This window comes from Lycium ferocissimum, chromosome 8, assembly GCF_029784015.1.
Source record: "Lycium ferocissimum isolate CSIRO_LF1 chromosome 8, AGI_CSIRO_Lferr_CH_V1, whole genome shotgun sequence".
Taxonomy (NCBI): Eukaryota; Viridiplantae; Streptophyta; class Magnoliopsida; order Solanales; family Solanaceae; genus Lycium; species Lycium ferocissimum.
The window spans coordinates 61,085,616-61,105,450 of NC_081349.1; the positions used below are offsets into that span (position 1 = coordinate 61,085,616).

Below are 19,835 nucleotides of genomic sequence, written 5' to 3' on the forward strand. Positions count from 1 at the left end.
TATTTGCTACGGTAAAAGCATAAGGAAACAGATGAAGTCTTCATATTATGCACGTGCAAATACTTGCAATATAAGGAAAATTACGAAAAATTCATCTCAGATGTGTCTTCTTATTAAATACCCTACACTGGGGACTCTTTGTCGAAACTCGGCATCATTTTATCAAAGTACCCTACACCGGGGACTACTCTCGACACTCGACATCATTTTATCAAAATACCCTACACCGAGGACTACCGTCGAAATTCGACAAAGGCAACAAGGTCGCGTTGAACCAAGCCAAAATCTTTTAACACCCTCGAATGGGGACTGCCATATCAAAATTTGACAAGGCAGGGATTCAGGTGTTCGAACCTAATCTATGATAAGCAAGCGGTCGGAAAATATCGGCCCTAAAATGCCTAACGTGATTCGGAGACGTCTGAATTCACAAAGCATAAATAAGTCCCGCGGGCAAATCACTCGATCAAATCCTCGGATAAAAAGGTACCGAATGAAGAGAAAAGCCAACACTTAGGCACGGTCCCGAAAAAGAATGACTTTGAACCTTTGATTATTCTTAATAGGATAAGCGATTAAGACAAAAGTCATAACAAGTATTCGGACAAAAGAATAAAGAGAATCAAAAGGAAAATACACATTCCATATATGAAGGGTTTTTACAATGAACTTTCCACAGTCAAAAAGCAAAAACAAACCAAAAGGCAAAAGCAAAATAAAGGCTAGTGCAGGTCCTGATCTACCCGGTATGACTGGAGCCTGAGTTCTCTGAAACTGTTTGCTCAAAATCCTCAGACTATGAGTCAAAGGCTTTCTTAGCCTCCTCCTCGATTGCTTTGGCCTCGAGTATCAGAGCCGGGAGGTCCCCTAATCCTTGTTGAGCCTGTTCAAGAGTAACCCTCCGGGATTTCAACCGTTCATATTCGATCACAATCGTAGTATGAGCCTCGGCAGCCTTCACGTCCTTAAGAGACTCTTCTAAGTCAGCCTCAGCCTTGGCCAATTTAGCTGCCAATTCTGATCTCTCTTCGTCGAAGATTCTTTGAACTTAAGTAGCCGACTCGAGCTCGGCCTTAAGAATGTCATTGACCTCAGCTGCCTCCTCGAATTTGCTTTTGAGCTCGTCACAAATCCAGGCCTGATCCTCGGCTTTCTATTCAACTACCCTTAACTTCTTCTTATCCTTAGTGTTCTCGGATGCAAGCAGCCGATGCCTCTCTGCCAGCCTCACGGTATCAGCCTTGACTGAATCAAGTTCACCTCAAAGTTGAGTGATAGTGGCCTCGAGTTCCTCGAGCCTCAATGAAAAACGGGCATTATCCTGGCTAAGGCCGACCTTATCCGCTTCCAGGAGCCGGTTCTTTTCAACCATTTACGGCTAACTCGGCCTTTAAACGAAGGTTTTCGGCTTTCGTCGCTTCGAGCTCTGGTTGAAGGTTGGAAAGGGCAGTGGCCCGGCTCAACTAATCTTTCTTTTCTTGTAGAAGATGCGGGAACTTCTCCGTTTCACGACCCTGGTCATCCAGCTGGCCCTTTAAGTCGTCAACCTCGTGCTGAGCATGGATAAAGGCCTCATTGACGAGCACAACACTCTGCAGAAGAAACAAATAAAGTTGAACTTAGATAAAGCTAGAGCTGAGGATCACATTGAATTATGGAAAGATTGGATGATAAGCTTACCCGGTTGCCTGCGTGCATGCCCTCGTTAATGAGGCACTGCCAGGGGACTCCGGCCGTTTTTCTCTTATCTGAGTCCGAAATGAGAGGCCTCAGATAGCTTGCTACTCCCACATGACGGGACAAAGAGCTGCAATCCTCGGGGACTGTGACTATGGATTACTTTGTCCTTTTCGATTCCACACTAGGGGCCAGACAGATACCTACTAGGTTGTCTCTCACACCCGATTCGGTGGCTCGGGTAGCTGCCCTCGTGGCTCGAAGAATTGAGAGATGTTCGAAACCGGCAGCTTCCTCGGTTGCTGGAGGGGTATCCGAGAACATGTCATCGAGGTTATCAGACCTCGGCGCAGTAGGAGAAGTTGGAGCAGCCCCAGCGGTCTCGGTAGAAGCAGGTGCCTCGGATGTTGCAGCTGGGTCACCACCGGGCAGTGGGCTGGTCTCCATTGGAGCCTCGGTATCAGGGGCCGACTCTGCTCTTTGTTCGGCTTCAGCAGTCGAAGCTAGCCCGGATCTTCTAGGCCTTTGCAGGGGAGTCTCTTCAGATGAAGCTTCACCTGAAATGTCAACGAATTCAATTGACCTTAGAGGAGTTGCATAAAGAACTTCTTCCCCACCTATGTACAAAGTCGGAGCGGAAGGCCCTTCCTCAACAGTAGGAAAGGGAGGAATGGTGGCTTCCTCCTCCGGAACAGAGGCGACGGAGGGGCCCTCGCCGACCCTTCGAATAAGAAAGTCGGGCTCAGATTCATCCCTCAGAGTCCGAACAACCCTCCTTGCCCTTTTCTTTGGTTTCTGCCCTTTGTCCAAGGGCTTTCTCCGTCTCTTACCGGCAGCAGCAATGAGCCGAGATGACCCTGCCGTATGAAACTCAGGAACCGGTGGAGCAGGCTCGGCTGCTGGTTCCGATCTTGGCTCCACCGAGTCCTTGGGTAAACCTGAATACCGAAGGGGTTATAAAAAGAAAAGGAAAAAGGAGAGGATGCAATATATACCAAATCAAGGAGAGGATTACCATGATTTTGGGCAACCCATCGGCCACGCGATAGGTCCCCCCATGTCCGTTTTTCATGAGTATGTTGACCGATGATTGCTCCAACCCATTCGGTCATGTTCCGGACGGCCGGAGGTATCCATGCCACGGCTGATAAAAAGAAAAAAGGGGAAAAATCACGTGGGTGCAAGGGAGCAAGTATCAACAAAGCACGGAGGAAGAATAATTATCGAAGGGAGAACTGAGAAACTTACGCCCATCGTTCCATCTCTCTGGAAAGGGCATGTACCCGACCGGAATAATGTTCGCGGTCCTTACTAACCACCCTCGATCTCTGTCTTCGTCCATTTTGGAAAAGATCGGGTTCCGACCTCGCTTAGCGAGCTTTATCACGCCCCCTCGGAAGAGCCTCGGGGAATATAGCCGGATGAAATGCGCCATCGTGAATTCCCTCTTGACATTGTTGGCTAATAACCGGAGGCAGGCCACGGTCCTCCAGATAATTGGACCAATTTGGGCCAAGGTCACATTGTACGTCCGGCACATCTCCAAAATAACCGGGTCAATTGCGGGGTCGAGTTTGAGCGTAAATGGATAGGTGTAAACATACAAGAAACCTTCTCTATGATCGGTAATAGACTCGTCGGGCCTGAGGGCGAACACCTGCACCGGACGGTTATCCCATCCGCAGTCGACCCAGACCTGGTCAAGTTTATCCTCCGTAATAGACGAAGGATATCGCCTTACGTCAAAACCCCTATCCGCGACTGGGATGGCTTCTCGACGTCAAATTCTTTGTTGTAGTTGGGTTTGGACGGCACTATGTCCAAGGCAGTCGGTTCGACGAAGGTTTTTTCCTTGGGTTATGAGGTTGGCTCGGCTCCCTGAGAAGAAACAGAGGGAACGTCCTGGGAGGTAGTTTCGGTGTTGACAGACATTTGGAAGATGTGAAAAGGAAGATTTGTGAACTTGAAGTAGGAAATGAAACAGTTGAAGGAAATATAAAAAAGATTGAAAAAGCAGTTGAAGAAGCAAATAACGAGTGAAAGAGGTAACAAAGGAGCACTTTCGATCAAAGAATGGCAAATGGAGAAGTTGGAAAAGTTGGCTTCTTACGATCAAACAAGCAAGAGATTAAGAGATGAAAACGATCAGGTGAAAGAAATGAATAAATGAAGTAAAGAAGTGAAAGTAAAAAAGTGAAAGGGTTAAGGGCCTTATATAGGTGTGGGAACTGTAACGGTTACAGAAGGCAGCCAATCGGGGGCACCACGTGTCCCACAATTAATGTGATGTGAGATGAGGCAACGTACGTAACGGCACTTCCCGAGGTCAGCCATTCGGGATGAGACTAACTATTCCCGCCAAAATTAAAAGATAAGGACGAGCTTATGAAACCACCGGTTTTGTGACTTATCCACTTCCCGTTACTCCGGTAAAACTACGGTCCGAAAAGTGTGGGGACTATCTGTATACAGTAAAAACTGGATATATGCAAGACCGGTGAGCCCGGGGGCTGAGGGTAGGACCAAATGAGCACGAGTATGATCGGTCTTTTCTTTAGACTGAGGGGATTGCACCAGATGTGGCTGATTCGAGAAAAGAGAAGTAAATTTGTTGGTCCGGGGTCTCCGGACCAAACTCAACGACGTCGTTAGTCCGGTTTCTCCAAGTCAAGTTCTCATGGCCGTTAGTCCGATTTCTTCATGTTCGAACTGAATGTGGCGTTGGTCCGGTTAACCAGTTGCAGAACTGCCACGCGTCAAGACCGTTCTGTCATTTTGCACTGACAACCGTACGGGTGTCAGACCGTACGGTCCTACCTTATCCTTTTAGGGTTTCTTTATTCTAAAAAGGCTTTGTATTGTATGTAAAGCCCATGAGGCAAAACTATAAATAGAGGACATTTCCCTACTTTTAGGGGTTGGCTTTTTTCAGATCTAGTAGAACATTGTAATAGAAGTTTATATTGAAACTCCCTCTCTCCCTCTCTGATTTTGGTCCGGATCTACAGTGTTCTTGGCTTTGTTTATCCACTCAATACAATACATTGCCATATATAGATATACATATATACTTTAGCTTAATCACCAATATCGACATACTTATTCAAGGCATTAACATATATATTCATACTTACATATTATAGCACACGAACTCGTATATATTTCATATCAACCAAAAGTAGATTAAAATTCATCCACATATCTTATACCTCATTTACAAATTCAATTGTTACCTAAATTCGGGGTAAACACTTTTCAGTAAACTTTTTTCTATCATTAAATCGTTCTGGTGGCCCGGAAATGAAAAGAAGAGTATGCTTTTGGTACGCTTTCCTGTACACTACTCCCAAACTCGCTTCCCCTGCTCTCTCTGTCTCTCTCTCTCGAGAAAACGTAAAGGTAAAGGATGTGAATGTCGGTTGAGCTAACTAACTTGCAACAACAGGGGTGCACGCACTCTGCGCACCCTGCGCACCCTTATTCCTCTCTCTAAAACCCTAACTCACATTTTCTCTCCTAAAACTCTGCAATGCCAATGAGAGGAGGGCTCTGTTGCTTTCTCATCATTCTCTCCTTCTTCGTTTTCTTCTCTTCTGCTGATCCGGTACCTGGAAGAGATTCAGATAATGGGGTGGTTGTTGTGAATACTTCTGCTGAATTTATTAATTCGTCGAGATCTGAGGAAGGTAGTTTTGCCAACTTGATTGATCGAGCTCTTGAAAAAGAGTTCAATGACACTTAAGAGGACAACCCCGGTGGTTAGTTACTTACTAACATCGTTCATTTCCCCTTCTAACTTTTGTTTTAGTTTTTGTATTTGCTGAATTATATTACCTGCATGTTCCAATTACAAGTACAAACACTGGAATAGAAGTTCCAGTTGGGCTGCGTGTAAGTGGATACGCTAGTGATCCTGGAATCGGGGAAGGGTGGGAGTTTCGCCAAATTATCAATTACAAGATTTAGGCCTCATTTGGACATGATTTGAAATCAGGTTGATTTGAAGTTGCAGTTTTGTTTGGACATTATTTGAAATTAGGTTGATTTGAAGTTTGAAGTTTTGTTTGGACATGCAATTTGAATTTCTTAAGTTGTATTTTTTTCTCATAAATATGAAAACCTCATAATTTGTGAAAACTATCAAACCTACCCCAACTCTTATACTAAATTAGCAAACCATAGTTCATCACAAAGTATGATACACTGCTATAAGACCATACTAAAAAATACTATATTTATTGATCAAACTTTAGTTCAAAAAATTGAACTTGAGTTGTAGTGTAACTACTCTTTAATATGGTTGGTAGAAGTAAATATAAATATGATTCATAAGAGTAAATATGGTTGGTAAATATGAATATGATTCATAAGAGTAAATATGGTTGGTAGATATAAATAGATCTACCAACTTATGGATCTATTTTTACAAAATATAAACTTATGGGTCAAGTTTTACATTTAAAAAAATTGAAATCCTACTTTTTGGAGAATTTGGGATTTGAAATCATGATTTTAAATTGAAGTTGAAATTTTGTTCAGGTTTCATCAACAAACGCCGATTTCAAATCAAAAGTTCAAATTGGGTCCAAAATCCTATGGCCAAACGCCTACTTAACTTGTATGGATGGTTATTGGTTTGATACCAATAATGGTAGTCATTTTGAGTATCTTAAAGATACATATGTATCCACAATGGGAAATTAACTGGTAGTACTATTTACCTGTCTCATATAGAGCATCTGAAAGCAAACTAATGTATTACATGCCTTGTCATGCATCTCATTCAAATCTAATTCAACTAGACAGTGGTAAACTCTTATAAGGTAAAAGTAAAGAAAATTACATTGCCTTGAATGGTTTGGAGGCTAAGTGGAAACACGGGCTGTTTGGAAGTTCGGTTATGTTGAGGATCTGTTGAAACACATGGTTGTCGTACAATGGGTTGTGTCTGGGACGTTGGACGGGTGATACATAACTGGGCATGCAGTAGGGTGTGAAATGTAGCCCCACTAGCTTATGCGGGTACTTTGGAGGGAAAGGAAACCACTTTGTTTTGTAGGTTATCTACTTTTTGGTATTATTACCTTATCAACAAAAAAGTGTGAAAATACATGGTAAGTGGATGCACTGGTTATCTAGATAAAGCTGGGGTGGCCTTAAAAAAATAAATTAAACTACTTGAATATTCGAAGAATAATTGGAACACTGTGTTATAAGTTAAAATCATGTGAAGGGTAAGTGAGAACATATAATTTTTTTTAGGCAGACTGGTGAAGTGTACCGCAGGTACACCAGCAATCCTGGGATAGGGTGAGCTGGGTGATAAAAAGGAAAAGATGACATTATCGGAACTTTCAAGTATAATTTTGAAATTTAATTGATTAAAGCATGAAGTGTGGGGCTTAAATTACACATGTAAGTGGTTAAATTCTATAAGTTTGTCAGATTTTCAGCTTCTTCTTCTTCTTTTTTTTTTTTTTTTTTATAATTGTAACGTAAAGAACAAAGTTGATTTTTGAGCTTGATAAACTTAACTATTAATTGTGTAGAGGGGATTCTTTTTAGGAAGCAATTTTGATAGAAATAATTACTTGACTGACAAATTTGGTGCTTTTAAAGGCAGTTATATACACATATCTATAGACATATATGCATGTATATATAATGTGGCAGTATAATTGTGTTTCTAGATTTGATTGATTGTTCTCAGAGAAGCTTTTAGAAACTTGAGGTATTTAATGTTTATGTTTTATGCTTAAGATTTTGTTTTGATTTTATAAAAATTGTCTTTAATAGCTTTAGAACCCAACTTGCTCTTTTTGTTTTCTCCCGATAGGATAGACCCCATACCCTAAACTTCAGGAATCAACATGGTCCATTACCACTTTTCCCCGTTTATAACTTGAAGCCCAAACCTCAAAGATGGAGGTGGAGTGTTCTTCTACTAGGCTATTTCTTGCTTATTAAGAACCCTTAATTTGCTTTGAAAGGGAAATTATTTGGTTAATAAACAAAATGGACTTGAATAAATCGGAATAGATAGGGGATTCATACAACTGACCTCAACCCAACTGCTTTTAGATTGAGATAGTTGATTGATTAATTTGTCTTTAATAATTCACACATGTGTCTTTCTATTCCCGTCCGTCTATCTCAGACTATTACTTCTGTTTCAGCAATCGATCACGGGAGCTTCAACAATAGCGTCGCAGAGCAAGAGGTTTGTGCAATGTTCCTTTAAGTTATTGACTTAAGGAGATAACAAGGATGCCATATGCTAGTAAATGATATTGATTTCAATTTCTCAACAAATCAGGCTTTATCTTGAAATTAATTGCTATAATCTTTAGGTTATTTACTCCTATAAGTAGCTGGATTTATTGGAGTTTGTAGGTCTGACTGTTGATCCGTAACATGTTGATGTCTTCTTTAAGGAGTAATATGTATTCCTTTGCTAGATTCTTTTGTGGTTTTAGTTTGGCTCTAAAGGGGATTTGTGTGACATGTTTTGATGTTTAAATGTGCCAAGATTCATTTTGCATGTTCAGTTTCATTTTTAAAAATAGCTGTGTAATAATTAGGGAACTTTCCTTTATCTTATCTAGCCTAAAATTCTATTTAAGGAACCATCTTGGATGTACTTATTCATAAATTCAAATCAATATTCTCTCTTCTTTCTCCCCTTTGCGCTTGTCATCATAGTTGTTACTTGTTAGTTGTACATACAAACAACTTACTGATTAGGTCATTGTTTTCACTATAAAACATTATCGCCATTGTCCAGGTCATGGTGAACTTGTTATCTCATCATTTGTGTTCAATCCAATGCTTCTTCTTTTTTTTTTTTTTTTTTTTTTTTGGGCTCAATCCAATACTCAAATCATTTATTTGATCACGTCAAGAGTTTGGTCTTGACAGGATGAAATGATCATCAATACTTGTCTAGAATCACCAATAAATGTGCTGTCACATGTCGTTAGAAGTTCCACAGCCAACAAGCCCGGCACACATACCTTGGGTTTCTTTTGCATTTTACATGGAGTGGACATACTTGTACAGAAAGTTGGTTAGACCTTGGGAGGTCTAATTGATTGTTTCAGAACTCCTTTGTAAAGATAATACCACTTGGCCTGAAATCAATGAATTACTTTGCTTCACTTAAAAAACAAACATAAACTCGTTTGAGATAAGGACAGTCAGTGGTTACTCGTCACCCACATAAGAGGCAGCAACAGCTTAAAATGTTAATGGGTTGTCCCTAGGACTCTCGACATACTGGCTCCCTATTTTCTGTCCCTTTGTGAGCATGTCACATTCTGATCACACATTAGTCATCATTGATTCAGGAAGGATTTCAATGTGAGTTGCTTTAGTAATAGGGCTAATTAATTAAGAAAAGAATTCTCCAAGCAGTCATAGTATGTCCTTTCGAGGTATTACCAGAACATATTTTTTTCTTTTTTTTTTTTTTCTTTTTTTGGTAACATTTCATAGTTCCTTAGTTTTTAATAGTCTTGTTAGCTTATCTTACTTTGTAACTTGCAATTTAGAAAGGCAATATAAGAGATAATCTTATTTTGCTTTTTTCAGTTTTATTTTTTGACTATTGACCTATTTCCAAGTACAGTGGAATATGCATTTCTGAAGCACTTCATTTCTCAGGCAGTTTTGGAAACCGTTGCTAGGGTCAAGTTCAAGAAGAACGAGACAAATGAGGAAAAGTATGCCGTGCTATCTTATGATTCATTACAGGCTATGTACTTCTTTGAAGGTCTCCATTTTATCACAAAATTAAAATGCTAAATACTAGTGGTACTGTTTTGTGTTTTTATTAGGTCATTCAGTGTCTTCAATCTGGATAATGACAACGGAGCAGAAGATACACCTACATTGATAGATCGAAAGGTACTTCTTGCACCTATGAAAGTTCTTTCTGGGAGGAGTACCTTTGTACTCCACTAGTAAGATGATTATAGATGGCTGAGAATACAAGTAATTAACTGGCCCCTTCCCCTGCCCCAATCAGGATAATGTTTTTATCATGTCTAATCCGAAGTCAAAGTTCCCGGTGCTGCAGCTAGATTTAAGGTTAGCTTACTCCCTCTTTCCCACATCCTGGTTATTATAAACTTAAAAACTGTGTAATAGAAGGACAAATTTATCAGGGTAATCGATCTGATTTATGTAACTCCGTGTGCAGATTGATATCTGATCTGGTTGTTGTCATTGTTTCTGCAACTTGTGGTGGCATTGCCTTTGCTTGCGCTGGACAACCGGTTTGATAGTTTCTCCTTTCTTGTTTCTAATTGATAACTGCATTAGCTTCTTGCACTCTGCATCTGGCCTGTTTGGCTTGTGGATTATGTTTATTTGATTTCTTTTATTAATCTTACTTTGTAGCATATGCTACTAATGTCTTGCAGATTATCACTGGATATTTGCTGGCAGGCTCAATTATTGGACCGGGTGGTCTTAACATTATCAGTGAATTGGTGCAGGTATGTTGATTTCATGTCTTATTCAAATAAGTAAATCAATCGTTCGATTAATTAATCAACTTAATCCCAAGTTATCTTCATTAAGTAACTAAGAAACATACAATTCATGTGCTATTACAGAAACATCTCTCATGAATCTATTGACTTGTACATGTGTATTGTTATGGGCCGCCTTCGTTGTGCCTTGGCGCCCACAACCCTACGCGCCCCGAGCGGGCCAAGCGAGTGTCGCAGGCGACATGCGCTGACGATGGGCTCCGATATGCTGTAGCCAACAAGCATCTAGATATGTTGTATTGCATATCCTAAGAGTGCCAAGGAAGTTTAGCAAGGATTTGGGATGAGCCTAAGGGCCTTGTCGGTGGACGACCAACCACATGCGAGCCTGAGTGTCAGTCCCGTGCGTTTCCGAGCTATGGATGGAATTTTGGGATTTAGGGTGAGAGGACCCTTCCTAGGATGTTAAGGAATGTGCTTACTCAGTTTGGCGTCATTTGAAGATTGTTTACCTATGGGCTTGACTTAGCCAAGAAGCAGTGTCAGTACCGAAGCTTCCGAAGGCTATATCTCGTTCCACGAGTGTGGGAATGGGATGAAACTTCATAGAGGAGTGAAGGAAGTCAAGAGGAAGAATTAGGAACAGACGGCGCGTCATTTGGAGTTCGGATCAATGAGAAAGGCCCATCATGATTCTCGGGCAAAAGGATGTCTAGTGGAGAAACTTGGGTTTATTTCTTTAAAACATATATAAGGGGGGTAGAGGTGTCTAAAGCTCAGTCAGCCTCCTCCGTGCTGCTAGCCAGTCGCACCAAGTGAGCAACCTTGAGGGAGGACCTTAAGGGCCTGTAGGCATCTCAGAGGAGTGTCCTAGGTATCCATACGAGTTGGGCAACTCTATGGACAGTGCCATGCCTGCGGGCCAGCGTTGGGCGCACAACGAGTGCCGGAGGCTTGACGTATGGACTGATTATGCCCTGCGGGCTATTCTTATTAATGTTAAAGACTCTGTCGATTGAGTACTCGAGGCACCACTCTTAAGAGCCTCGTGTATTGGCTTGTGAGCTTGGCTTGGATTCAGCCTTGCAAGCAAGGGTCTATTGGCCTAGACGTGCAGTCGTGGGGTGACGCTGCACTACAAGGGATGGAAGTATGTTGCGAGGGCTATGTTGCCAATGCCATGAGACAACCATGGGCATATAAAAGAGAATCGCACATGACAAAGGCCAAGGATTGGAAGTTTCCCTACTCGGGCCGGGCACAAGGCAAGTGCCAAGCTAGAGGATTGGCCTGTGCGCGCAGGAGCGACGTTCAGTGTCAGGCGGGGGACATGCATGTCCGTAGCCAACCCAAGGGGTGCCCATAGACGAGACCCCGCATATGAAATGCGCCACGGGAGTATGAGATCAATACAAGGCTGAAGCCTTGACATAAACGGGCGGCACAAGGAAAGCTAAGCCTCTGAGGCAAGCTTCATCATAGGCACCGGGTCGTGCCAAGAAAACCTGGGATAAAGAAAGGCTGGCTTGTAGTCAGGTGGGACTACGGGCGCCGCACGGGCTATTTGTGTGCCGCTGCCGCTTAGGAGGAGTCGGCCCGTGACAGTATGCATGCTGTTTTGTTTTTGCGGTTTGTTCTATTAAGTTTTAAAGAGGCATTATGTACATTTGAGAGTATTGTGACGTGTAGAATTTATACATTCTGCTTTGCTTCCTACTATTATCACCTTCCAGCAGTCTAAAGGTGTTCTTTTTGGGTTTCACTGCTTTGTGGCTATGATAAAGCATAGCAGAATTCTTACGGTAATTTTATATTAACTATTTCTGTGCTCGGACGGTCATGTAATGTTGTGGTGCTAATGGGTTGCTGTTATATTTTATTATTTTTTCAGCCTTAAATTTAAGTTTTCCTTATTTCCTGTGGTAAAACTTTTCAGGTTGAAACTGTTGCTCAATTTGGTGTAATCTTTCTTCTATTTGCATTGGGCTTAGAGTTTTCCACAGCAAAGGTTGGCTTTTGTTTGTTGAAGTGAAGACATTTTGTCGTTTATCTTATATATTGAAAGTGGAAGTGCAATTTATCTTGTAATTGCAGCTTCGCATCGTACGAGCTGTTGCAGTGTTAGGAGGGTCACTCCAGATAATTCTCTTCATGTGTTTGTGTGGAATAACAGCCTCGGTATGCAATTTTAATTTTCACCTATTTGGATCTATTGTTATGACTACTTCAGCTTTATTAATCTTCTTCCCTGAAAAGCTTTTCATCTAAAACCTTTTTTATCTAAATGTTTTGAGGCTCCAAACTTGCAAATATAAGCTGTATGATTATTTCTTTCGATGATGCCACCTCATCTTAACCATGATTGTTGATAACTTGCAGTTATGCGGTGGGAAGGCATCTGAGGGTGTTTTTGTTGGTGTCTTCTTGTCAATGTCTTCGACAGCAGTGGCAAGCCCCTGTGGAATTTGACTTTATCCTTCCAATTGAATTTATTGGACCACTAAGTATTTTGTCATGGACACTTATAGCATCTTTCCCACTAGGGGTGAGAATTGGGAATAGTTCTACCAAATAATTCAAGTTCATATAAGGTGTACTTTAGGAGAGAAATGGGTTAGTTTACCAGTAATACAATAATTTACTATTTTGTAATTTAGGGAGAAGTAGGAAAATGTCACCGGGAATGCACAAATCATTTTCTATATTGGGTTTCATAAGTTTCAACCCTATCTAGTTGGTTTTACAAAATGCTAGGAGCTCCGTTTAGTGCCGGAAGACTGGGACTGGAAGTGATCGAATTTTAAAAAGAAATGCATTTGACCGAATAATCTTTGATATAAGTATATTACAGAAGTATATTACAGAAAATTGTGGAATGAGATGCACTTAAACTCTGGCACAATCACAAGAAAAGATGGCGAAAGCTTACCATTTACTGGAAGTCTGGAAGTGATAGGATTTTAAAGAAATGCATTTTGACTGAATAATCCTAGAAACAAGTGTATTACAGAAAATTATGTAATGGGATTTACTTAAATTTTCAATTACAAGAAACGATGATAAAAGCTTACCATTTCTTCTGCCTCTTGTTTTGTGCTTAATTTGTTGCTAAAGATGTAATTTCAAACATTGTCTCGGAATTCCCTTTTACAAGAGAAGCATTATTTCTTGGATATTCTCTAGGATTTCCGGTTATCTCAATCCTATATGGATTTCTTTCTCGAACACACATTTGCCACCTTAAAATAATAATAGATATAACGGGAAAAGTGAGAAAGGAATGAATGGGCATTCCATATAAGCAGATTCTGTATTGAGAAGGAACCCTATCTTGAATCTTGAATCCACTTGTTCGGTGTTACTCAGGAAAATATTGAATTAGACACATTGTGCAGTAGCTTGTAAAGTTATATTAACTTACTGAAGAATATTGTATCTTGCTGAATCACAGGTGTTGAAATTTTTTATGGAAAGAAATAGTGTTAACACCCTCTATGGGCAAGTCACCGTTGGAATCCTTATTCTGCAGGTGTGTCTTAGCTTCTCATCTTTGTTTTTGTGATATTGCTATCATTAGATGATAATTATGCCGCCTTATTTTTCTCATGGATGGGTTATAGTTACGCTAACAATTTTCGATGCTTATTGTATTTCCTGAGTACTTCCTCTATTGAGCTTTTGAGATGATTCTCGCTGACAGGATTGTACAGTAGGTTTGCTATTTGCACTGCTTCCTATTCTTGGTGGTACTTCTGGTGTTTTTCAAGGAATGGCTTCCATGGCAAAATTGTAAGCAACGTTGTTCGAAAAAGTTTTGAAATTGGAATGCGAACTCAAATCTGTGACACCATTATATGTTACCATTGTCAAAACAAAAATCTGTGACACCATTATGCTGTTATATGAATTGATTGAAATCGTTGAATGTCCATAATGCAATATATGCTCTAACATAGTCTTCCATGGTGCTAATGATTTATCATTCATTACCAGATTCTGGTGCCAAATAAAAGAATTCTCAAGTTATTGTTATTACCTTATCTTAATTTCTAACGTTCTAAGCATGATTATAGATAAGTTTAGGCCGACGATTGTCCTGTATCAGCTGGACTTGTGTGACGAAATAGAACTCAGCTGGCTGAGTCATTTCAAATTAGTTTGGACCTGCTACTGCTGGTCCAGCTTTCATTTAGTGTTCCTAACTTGTCAGGCTAAATCATGATGTTATTTTGACCATAAGCACTCCTTTATGGGGGGCCTAAGATGTATATGTCATAGACAAAGTGACACAACCTAAATATTCTCGGACGAATTTCATTTTGTTGTACATACAATTTGAATTCTATTTTTGATACTCCCTTCTACCCTGCAAATCCTTTCCTGATTTTCTTTTCGATCTTCTGACGCTATTGAATTTATTGAATGTTTTAAAGGTTCATCATGCCCTTAATGTGCTACTTTCCTTTGGATTACAGATTGGTGGTTTTATTACTGTTCTTGACCTCTTTGTCGATGCTATGCCGCACTTGCGTACCTTGGTTTCTTAGACTGATGATAGGCCTATCATCACAGGTGAGTTTGCATTTGGTTGAATAATGCATGATTTTACTGTCACTTTCGTTTCCTTGGATGACTTTGAATCTTTGATTTACTGGAATACTATGCAGACTAATGAACTGTACCAACTTGCATCTGTCGCTTTCTGCTTGCTTGTTGCTGGGGTTTGTCTTCCTTTTCTATCTCTGAATTGCGTGCCCATGCACTCTGACTTCCCTTTTTCCTTTTAACTATTCATCCTGATAGCTTTTCAGTTAATCACTTCTCAAACATCTGCTAGTAAGTTTTAGAAAGCATATGCTAGTAAGCACACATGGCAGAATAAAATGGGTTGTTGTATCTTGTCAGTGTAGTGATAAGCTGGGTTTAAGTCTTGAACTGGGTTCTTTTGCTGCTGGAGTAATGATATCAACTACTGATCTGGCTCCGCATACTCTTGAACAGGTTCAATCTTATGTACATTTCATACGCGCATTGCATTTGGTCTTAAATCTTCCGTTGTTTGCCAGAGGTCATTTTCTGTCTGCATAGGAATGTACTTCACTGTAAAGAGAAGTGATATTTAGAGAACCTGTAGTTTCTAAAGAACTCCTAGTTTGCCTTAGAAGTCAATTCTTTGGTATAAAGCGGGCACTGAATTGAAGCTAATAGATGATTTTATAACTGCCAATACTAGTTTGGGATTGGAGATATAGTTGAACGATTTATTGGCTACTGTTTGTCATGTTTCTCTTCCCTAGCTACTGGGATGGCTTCGCGAGCATGCTTAATTAGGCATGAAACTGAAGGACATATGCTACTTAAGGTTTAATAGGCATCATCTTTTTTTGTTGCGCCCTGAATCCTCAGCATCAGTCGCCCTTATAATCTGAGCGAATAATTGCTGCACCAGTTCCAGCAAAAGTTTAGCGTGCTGAATTTGTGGACTTAAGTCTTAACTAGTTCTTAGCTTTTGCTTAGATTTGTAACTGTCATTTCCACAACGTGTCATGGGTCTTGCCTCTTAGTGGTGTTTTCATTTGTTGCAGGTTGAACCAATCCGGAACTTCTTTGCTGCTCTTTTCCTATCCAGCATTGGAATGCTTATCCATGTCCATTTTCTCTGGAATCATATCGATATTTTGCTGGCAGCTGTTATATTGGTCGTCATCATAAAAACTATTGTGGTTGCTGCAGTTGTCAAGGGTTTCGGTTACACCAACAAAGCTGCACTTCTTGTAAGTAGTCCAAACTCTTTGGCCGGAGAGTTTGCTCTAGTGGTAGATATCCCTTTTACCTCTATGAGGTTGGGTTTTGAGTCACCAAGGGGAAAAAGCGGAGAATACCACTGTGGCCCCTGGGCAGGAGGGTTCGGGTGTGTAGGGTTTCCAAATAAAAGAAGTATTCTTGAGAACTGTTTTATGTCTACCGATAGTAAAATGTTGCTTCCTTGCTTCCTAAATGAAGCAGTTGTTGAAAAGCTGTATTTGTACCTCTAGCTTTGCATTACGAAGTTCTTTTTTGAACGGTATCCCCAGGTTGGAATGTCTCTGGCTCAAATAGGGGAGTTTGCGTTTGTTCTTCTCAGTCGCGCTTCAAATGTTCATCTAATTGAGGTAGTGCTTAGTTAAGTACTCTGCTAAGAAGAAATTGAAAGTTCTCTTCTATTAGTTTGTATGCTCATATGATGTCATGTGTTATTTTAAGTAGCATAGGGAGGAACATCTGTTTAGAAGATTGGGATTGTAAATGATTTTATATATTTCAGGGATAATCCGTGGTTTCTGGTTTCCTTTTGCACTCATGAGGTCCCTATTTTGTATAGAGATTGGTTATCTTTACTAGAGAACTGTATCTTGTATATGAGTTTTACTCTTTTACATCTACAAAATTACTTACCTTATTGACAAAGGAACATCTGTGTGAAGCATGAAATCAAAGTAGATCAAGTAAAATTACTCGTAATGCTTTGCTTGCTGCCACTCCTTTATGTAATTTCAATCAAGGTTGTTGTTATGAACTGATGACCTTGAGATGAGTGATGGAATTTGGTCACTGCTGCAGGGTAAAGTGTATATGCTGCTTCTGGGAACAACTGCACTTAGCCTGGTATGTAAAATGTGTTGCTTTCTCCATTTTTGACAAAAATAGAAATGTGCACTTTTGTGACTTCTATATATTCTCAGTAAGTCTGTTTTGGTTGTTGGCACTTAAGTTAAATGGGTTCTGTGCACTGCAGTCTCTGAGCACACCATACTTTTTGAGCATAGCATTAATATGCCTCGATATGTACCTCTCATTTCGGATGCTTTATGTTTCGATGAGTAGCGTCAATCTGTGAAATGTCTGTTTGCATGGGCTGGGATGTAGAAAGTTGACTCATCTGATGAGTGCTTTTTATTTAACTGGCCCATTCAAAAACCTGTTGTTGCATGCTCAATGCTCGTGCCTTTTTGAGGAAAGAGAAGCTGCATCTGAAAGATGCTTCAGACTTGTGGCATTTTTGCATGCTGAATTAAGGGGTTTTCTTTTATTCCATTTTAGAAGGGTTGTTAGTGAAAATTCTTGAACGATGATCGGATTAAAAATATAAAATACTGAAGTTTGTTCCTGGATAGCTTTACCAAGATACTATTGTCTGGTGTACATTTGTGTGGCTAAATTCAAGGTGAGTTAGCTGTGGACCAATGTATTTGCAGAAAAGGGGCATTAGAAGTTTCTACACGAGAATGAGAAATCTTTTGTAGATGACATAATCTATTTTCCCTCGGTTCTAGCCCAAACAAATAAAAGGGTTCTCAGTTTATTGAGGTCAAATATATAAAGTGAAAGGAAAGAACAAAAGTATAATGTGAGAGTATCATTAAGTTGTATATCTAAAAGGGCTTACCAAAGCTAGTTTGGGCTTGGGTCTTACACGTCCCATATCCTGCTTTACTTAATAAGCTCCGTTGTCAACAAAAGTAGCCGAGGTTTCTTAGTATGCTTAGTTTGCTAGTCCATTCTGGAAGTCTCAGTTTTGGATCTTTCCCCGTTTGTCATTAAGTTGCTGCTGGTTATTATCTTTGAATTGCCTGGTCCAGATTTCTGTAAGCTAACCTCAAACTAGCACTGATGAGCCTCTACATGGGCTGTTCCATTTATTGTGGTGGGTAGGACAATAATTTGAGTAACTGTTATATTTTATCAAACAATTATTTTTGCTCACTCCAACACATTTCTGCAGGTTACAACACCGTTGCTATTCAAGCTAATTCCTGCTGTTGTGCACCTTGGAGTTCTACTGCGATGGTTTTCCCCTGATATACCAAATGAGGTAGCTCTTTCCTTAATTATAGCTGATTCTCTCTCAGTTTTATCAGCCTGCACACTTTTAATGGTTTTTCTCGGAATACTCGGGTTGGCTAAAAGTTTTGAGGTATCTTCAAAATGATTTTTTTTTTATCCCAGATTGGATCTAAAGGAGAAATCATGCGTCCAGACAGTTCTAAGCGTATTACTGTGCTGATCCAAGGCCCTCATGATTCATGATAATAAATAGAAACATGAACCAGTAAAGCGATTCTCACACTTTACCTGATGGCGTTCTTATGCTGGGCGACAGGTGCCCAGGAGCGCAAAGGCGGTCGATTGATTGGACGGGACGATTGCTCATCATGAAGCTCCTTTTATGCGCCAACATCTGATGGTTTTCTTTGATATGTTGGAAGCTTGTCAGCCATATGCAGAGCAGTGTATAGATCTGTCTGCAAACATTTTTCTGGCATTTGTTTCAGGTGTGGTGTTATTCAGTGGACTACTCTGTACAACCCCGTTCATTGGTATTTTAATTGTTTATATTCTTTAGTCTCTAGTTTGAGTTTGTGGAATTGGTTTCTAAATCAGGCCTCTTAAAGTTTCAAGTTTCAAGTTGACAAGTGAAAATAGCTGATAGGACATACTATTATAGTGTTTAGCGTATGAAGTCTACTGTATACGGCTGATATATGATCTCCATTCGTTTCACTCAATTCATTGATTTTCTGCAAGTTTGTTTTTTGTGCGTACACAAATCATCTGTTTGCAAAAAAGATCTGTCAATTCTTTGCATATTGAGTCTTTGTGGGTAACAGAGATTTGTAGTACTTTTTAGAAATATACGACAAAAGTTATGATGGAAATGTTGCTGCCTGAACGATTACTAAGACCAGTTTGTCCAATATCTAATTTTGGAGATTATTTCAGATAACTTCAAACTTGAAATGTAGTATTTGAAGTTTAAAGATTCAAAGACGATTTCAGCTTCTAGGTATCCTTTTCAACTAAAACTTTAAGTACGATTTCTGTTTATGTAGCAACATTTCATTTTTAGAAAGAATGATGACTTTAAATTTGGAAATAACGACAACTGGGTTTTTTTTTTTTGGGGGGGGGGGGGGGGGGGGGGCGCAAGATGTACACATATACCTTACCCAAATCTTTGTGGTAGCATATAACTTAAAACTCTGAACTTAAATTTTTTATTTAACTCTTAATGAGAAGGTTTTTCAGTGCCACAAATATTATGACATGATAAGGATCACAAGTTTTTAAAGTTTATTGCTATACCAGTATTATGACATTTAAAATCACAAATTTCATGATAAGTTAATTTATTTTCTTGAACTTTGTATTTATTTAAACTTTGCTGCAGAAAATGAAATGGAAGGAGTACCTTTTTTCAAATCTTAACGGCCCAAACGCCTACTAGGAAGCAGGTGATAGTCGATCCTGAAGTGTTCATTGAATGTGGATGTCAAAGTAGATTAACGTTGTTCGCCCTTCTCCGACCTCACGCATTGAGGAAACTGACTGCTTGTTTGGATGATAGTTACTTAGCGTTTCATAATATATTACTCCCTCCTTTTCATAACAAGTGGTGTTTTTAGCTTATGCACACTCCTTAAATGTTTTTACTAACTTACCTCTAATTAAATTTTAGTTACCTCTTTCCTAGAAAGCTATTTAATGATTCTTGATTATATAGATAAAGATAATTTTGGAAGAATAAGATCAATTTCTTCTTGAAATCCTAAAGCACTACTTATTTTTAAATAAAATGAAAAACCTAAAATACCATTCATTTAGAAGCGGAAGAAGTATATTGTA

General features: G+C 39.8%; 1 protein-coding gene across 1 annotated transcript; it reads left to right on the forward strand.

Moving 5' to 3' along the window:
* Window positions 1–5,206: 5,206 nt before the first annotated feature.
* LOC132066522 (K(+) efflux antiporter 4-like) lies at window positions 5,207–18,239 on the forward strand. The gene is made up of 23 exons (XM_059459826.1): window positions 5,207–5,363; window positions 5,486–5,568; window positions 7,835–7,897; window positions 9,268–9,398; window positions 9,513–9,582; window positions 9,704–9,765; window positions 9,878–9,953; window positions 10,101–10,175; window positions 11,254–11,322; window positions 11,906–11,974; window positions 12,109–12,180; window positions 12,267–12,350; window positions 12,552–12,620; window positions 13,624–13,701; window positions 13,873–13,961; window positions 14,648–14,744; window positions 14,840–14,893; window positions 15,078–15,173; window positions 15,758–15,946; window positions 16,247–16,324; window positions 16,773–16,817; window positions 17,935–18,024; window positions 18,159–18,239. Exons 1-23 carry the CDS (start codon window positions 5,207–5,209, stop codon window positions 18,237–18,239), a joined length of 1,977 nt encoding a protein of 658 aa, XP_059315809.1.
* The last annotated feature ends 1,596 nt before the right edge of the window (window positions 18,240–19,835 follow it).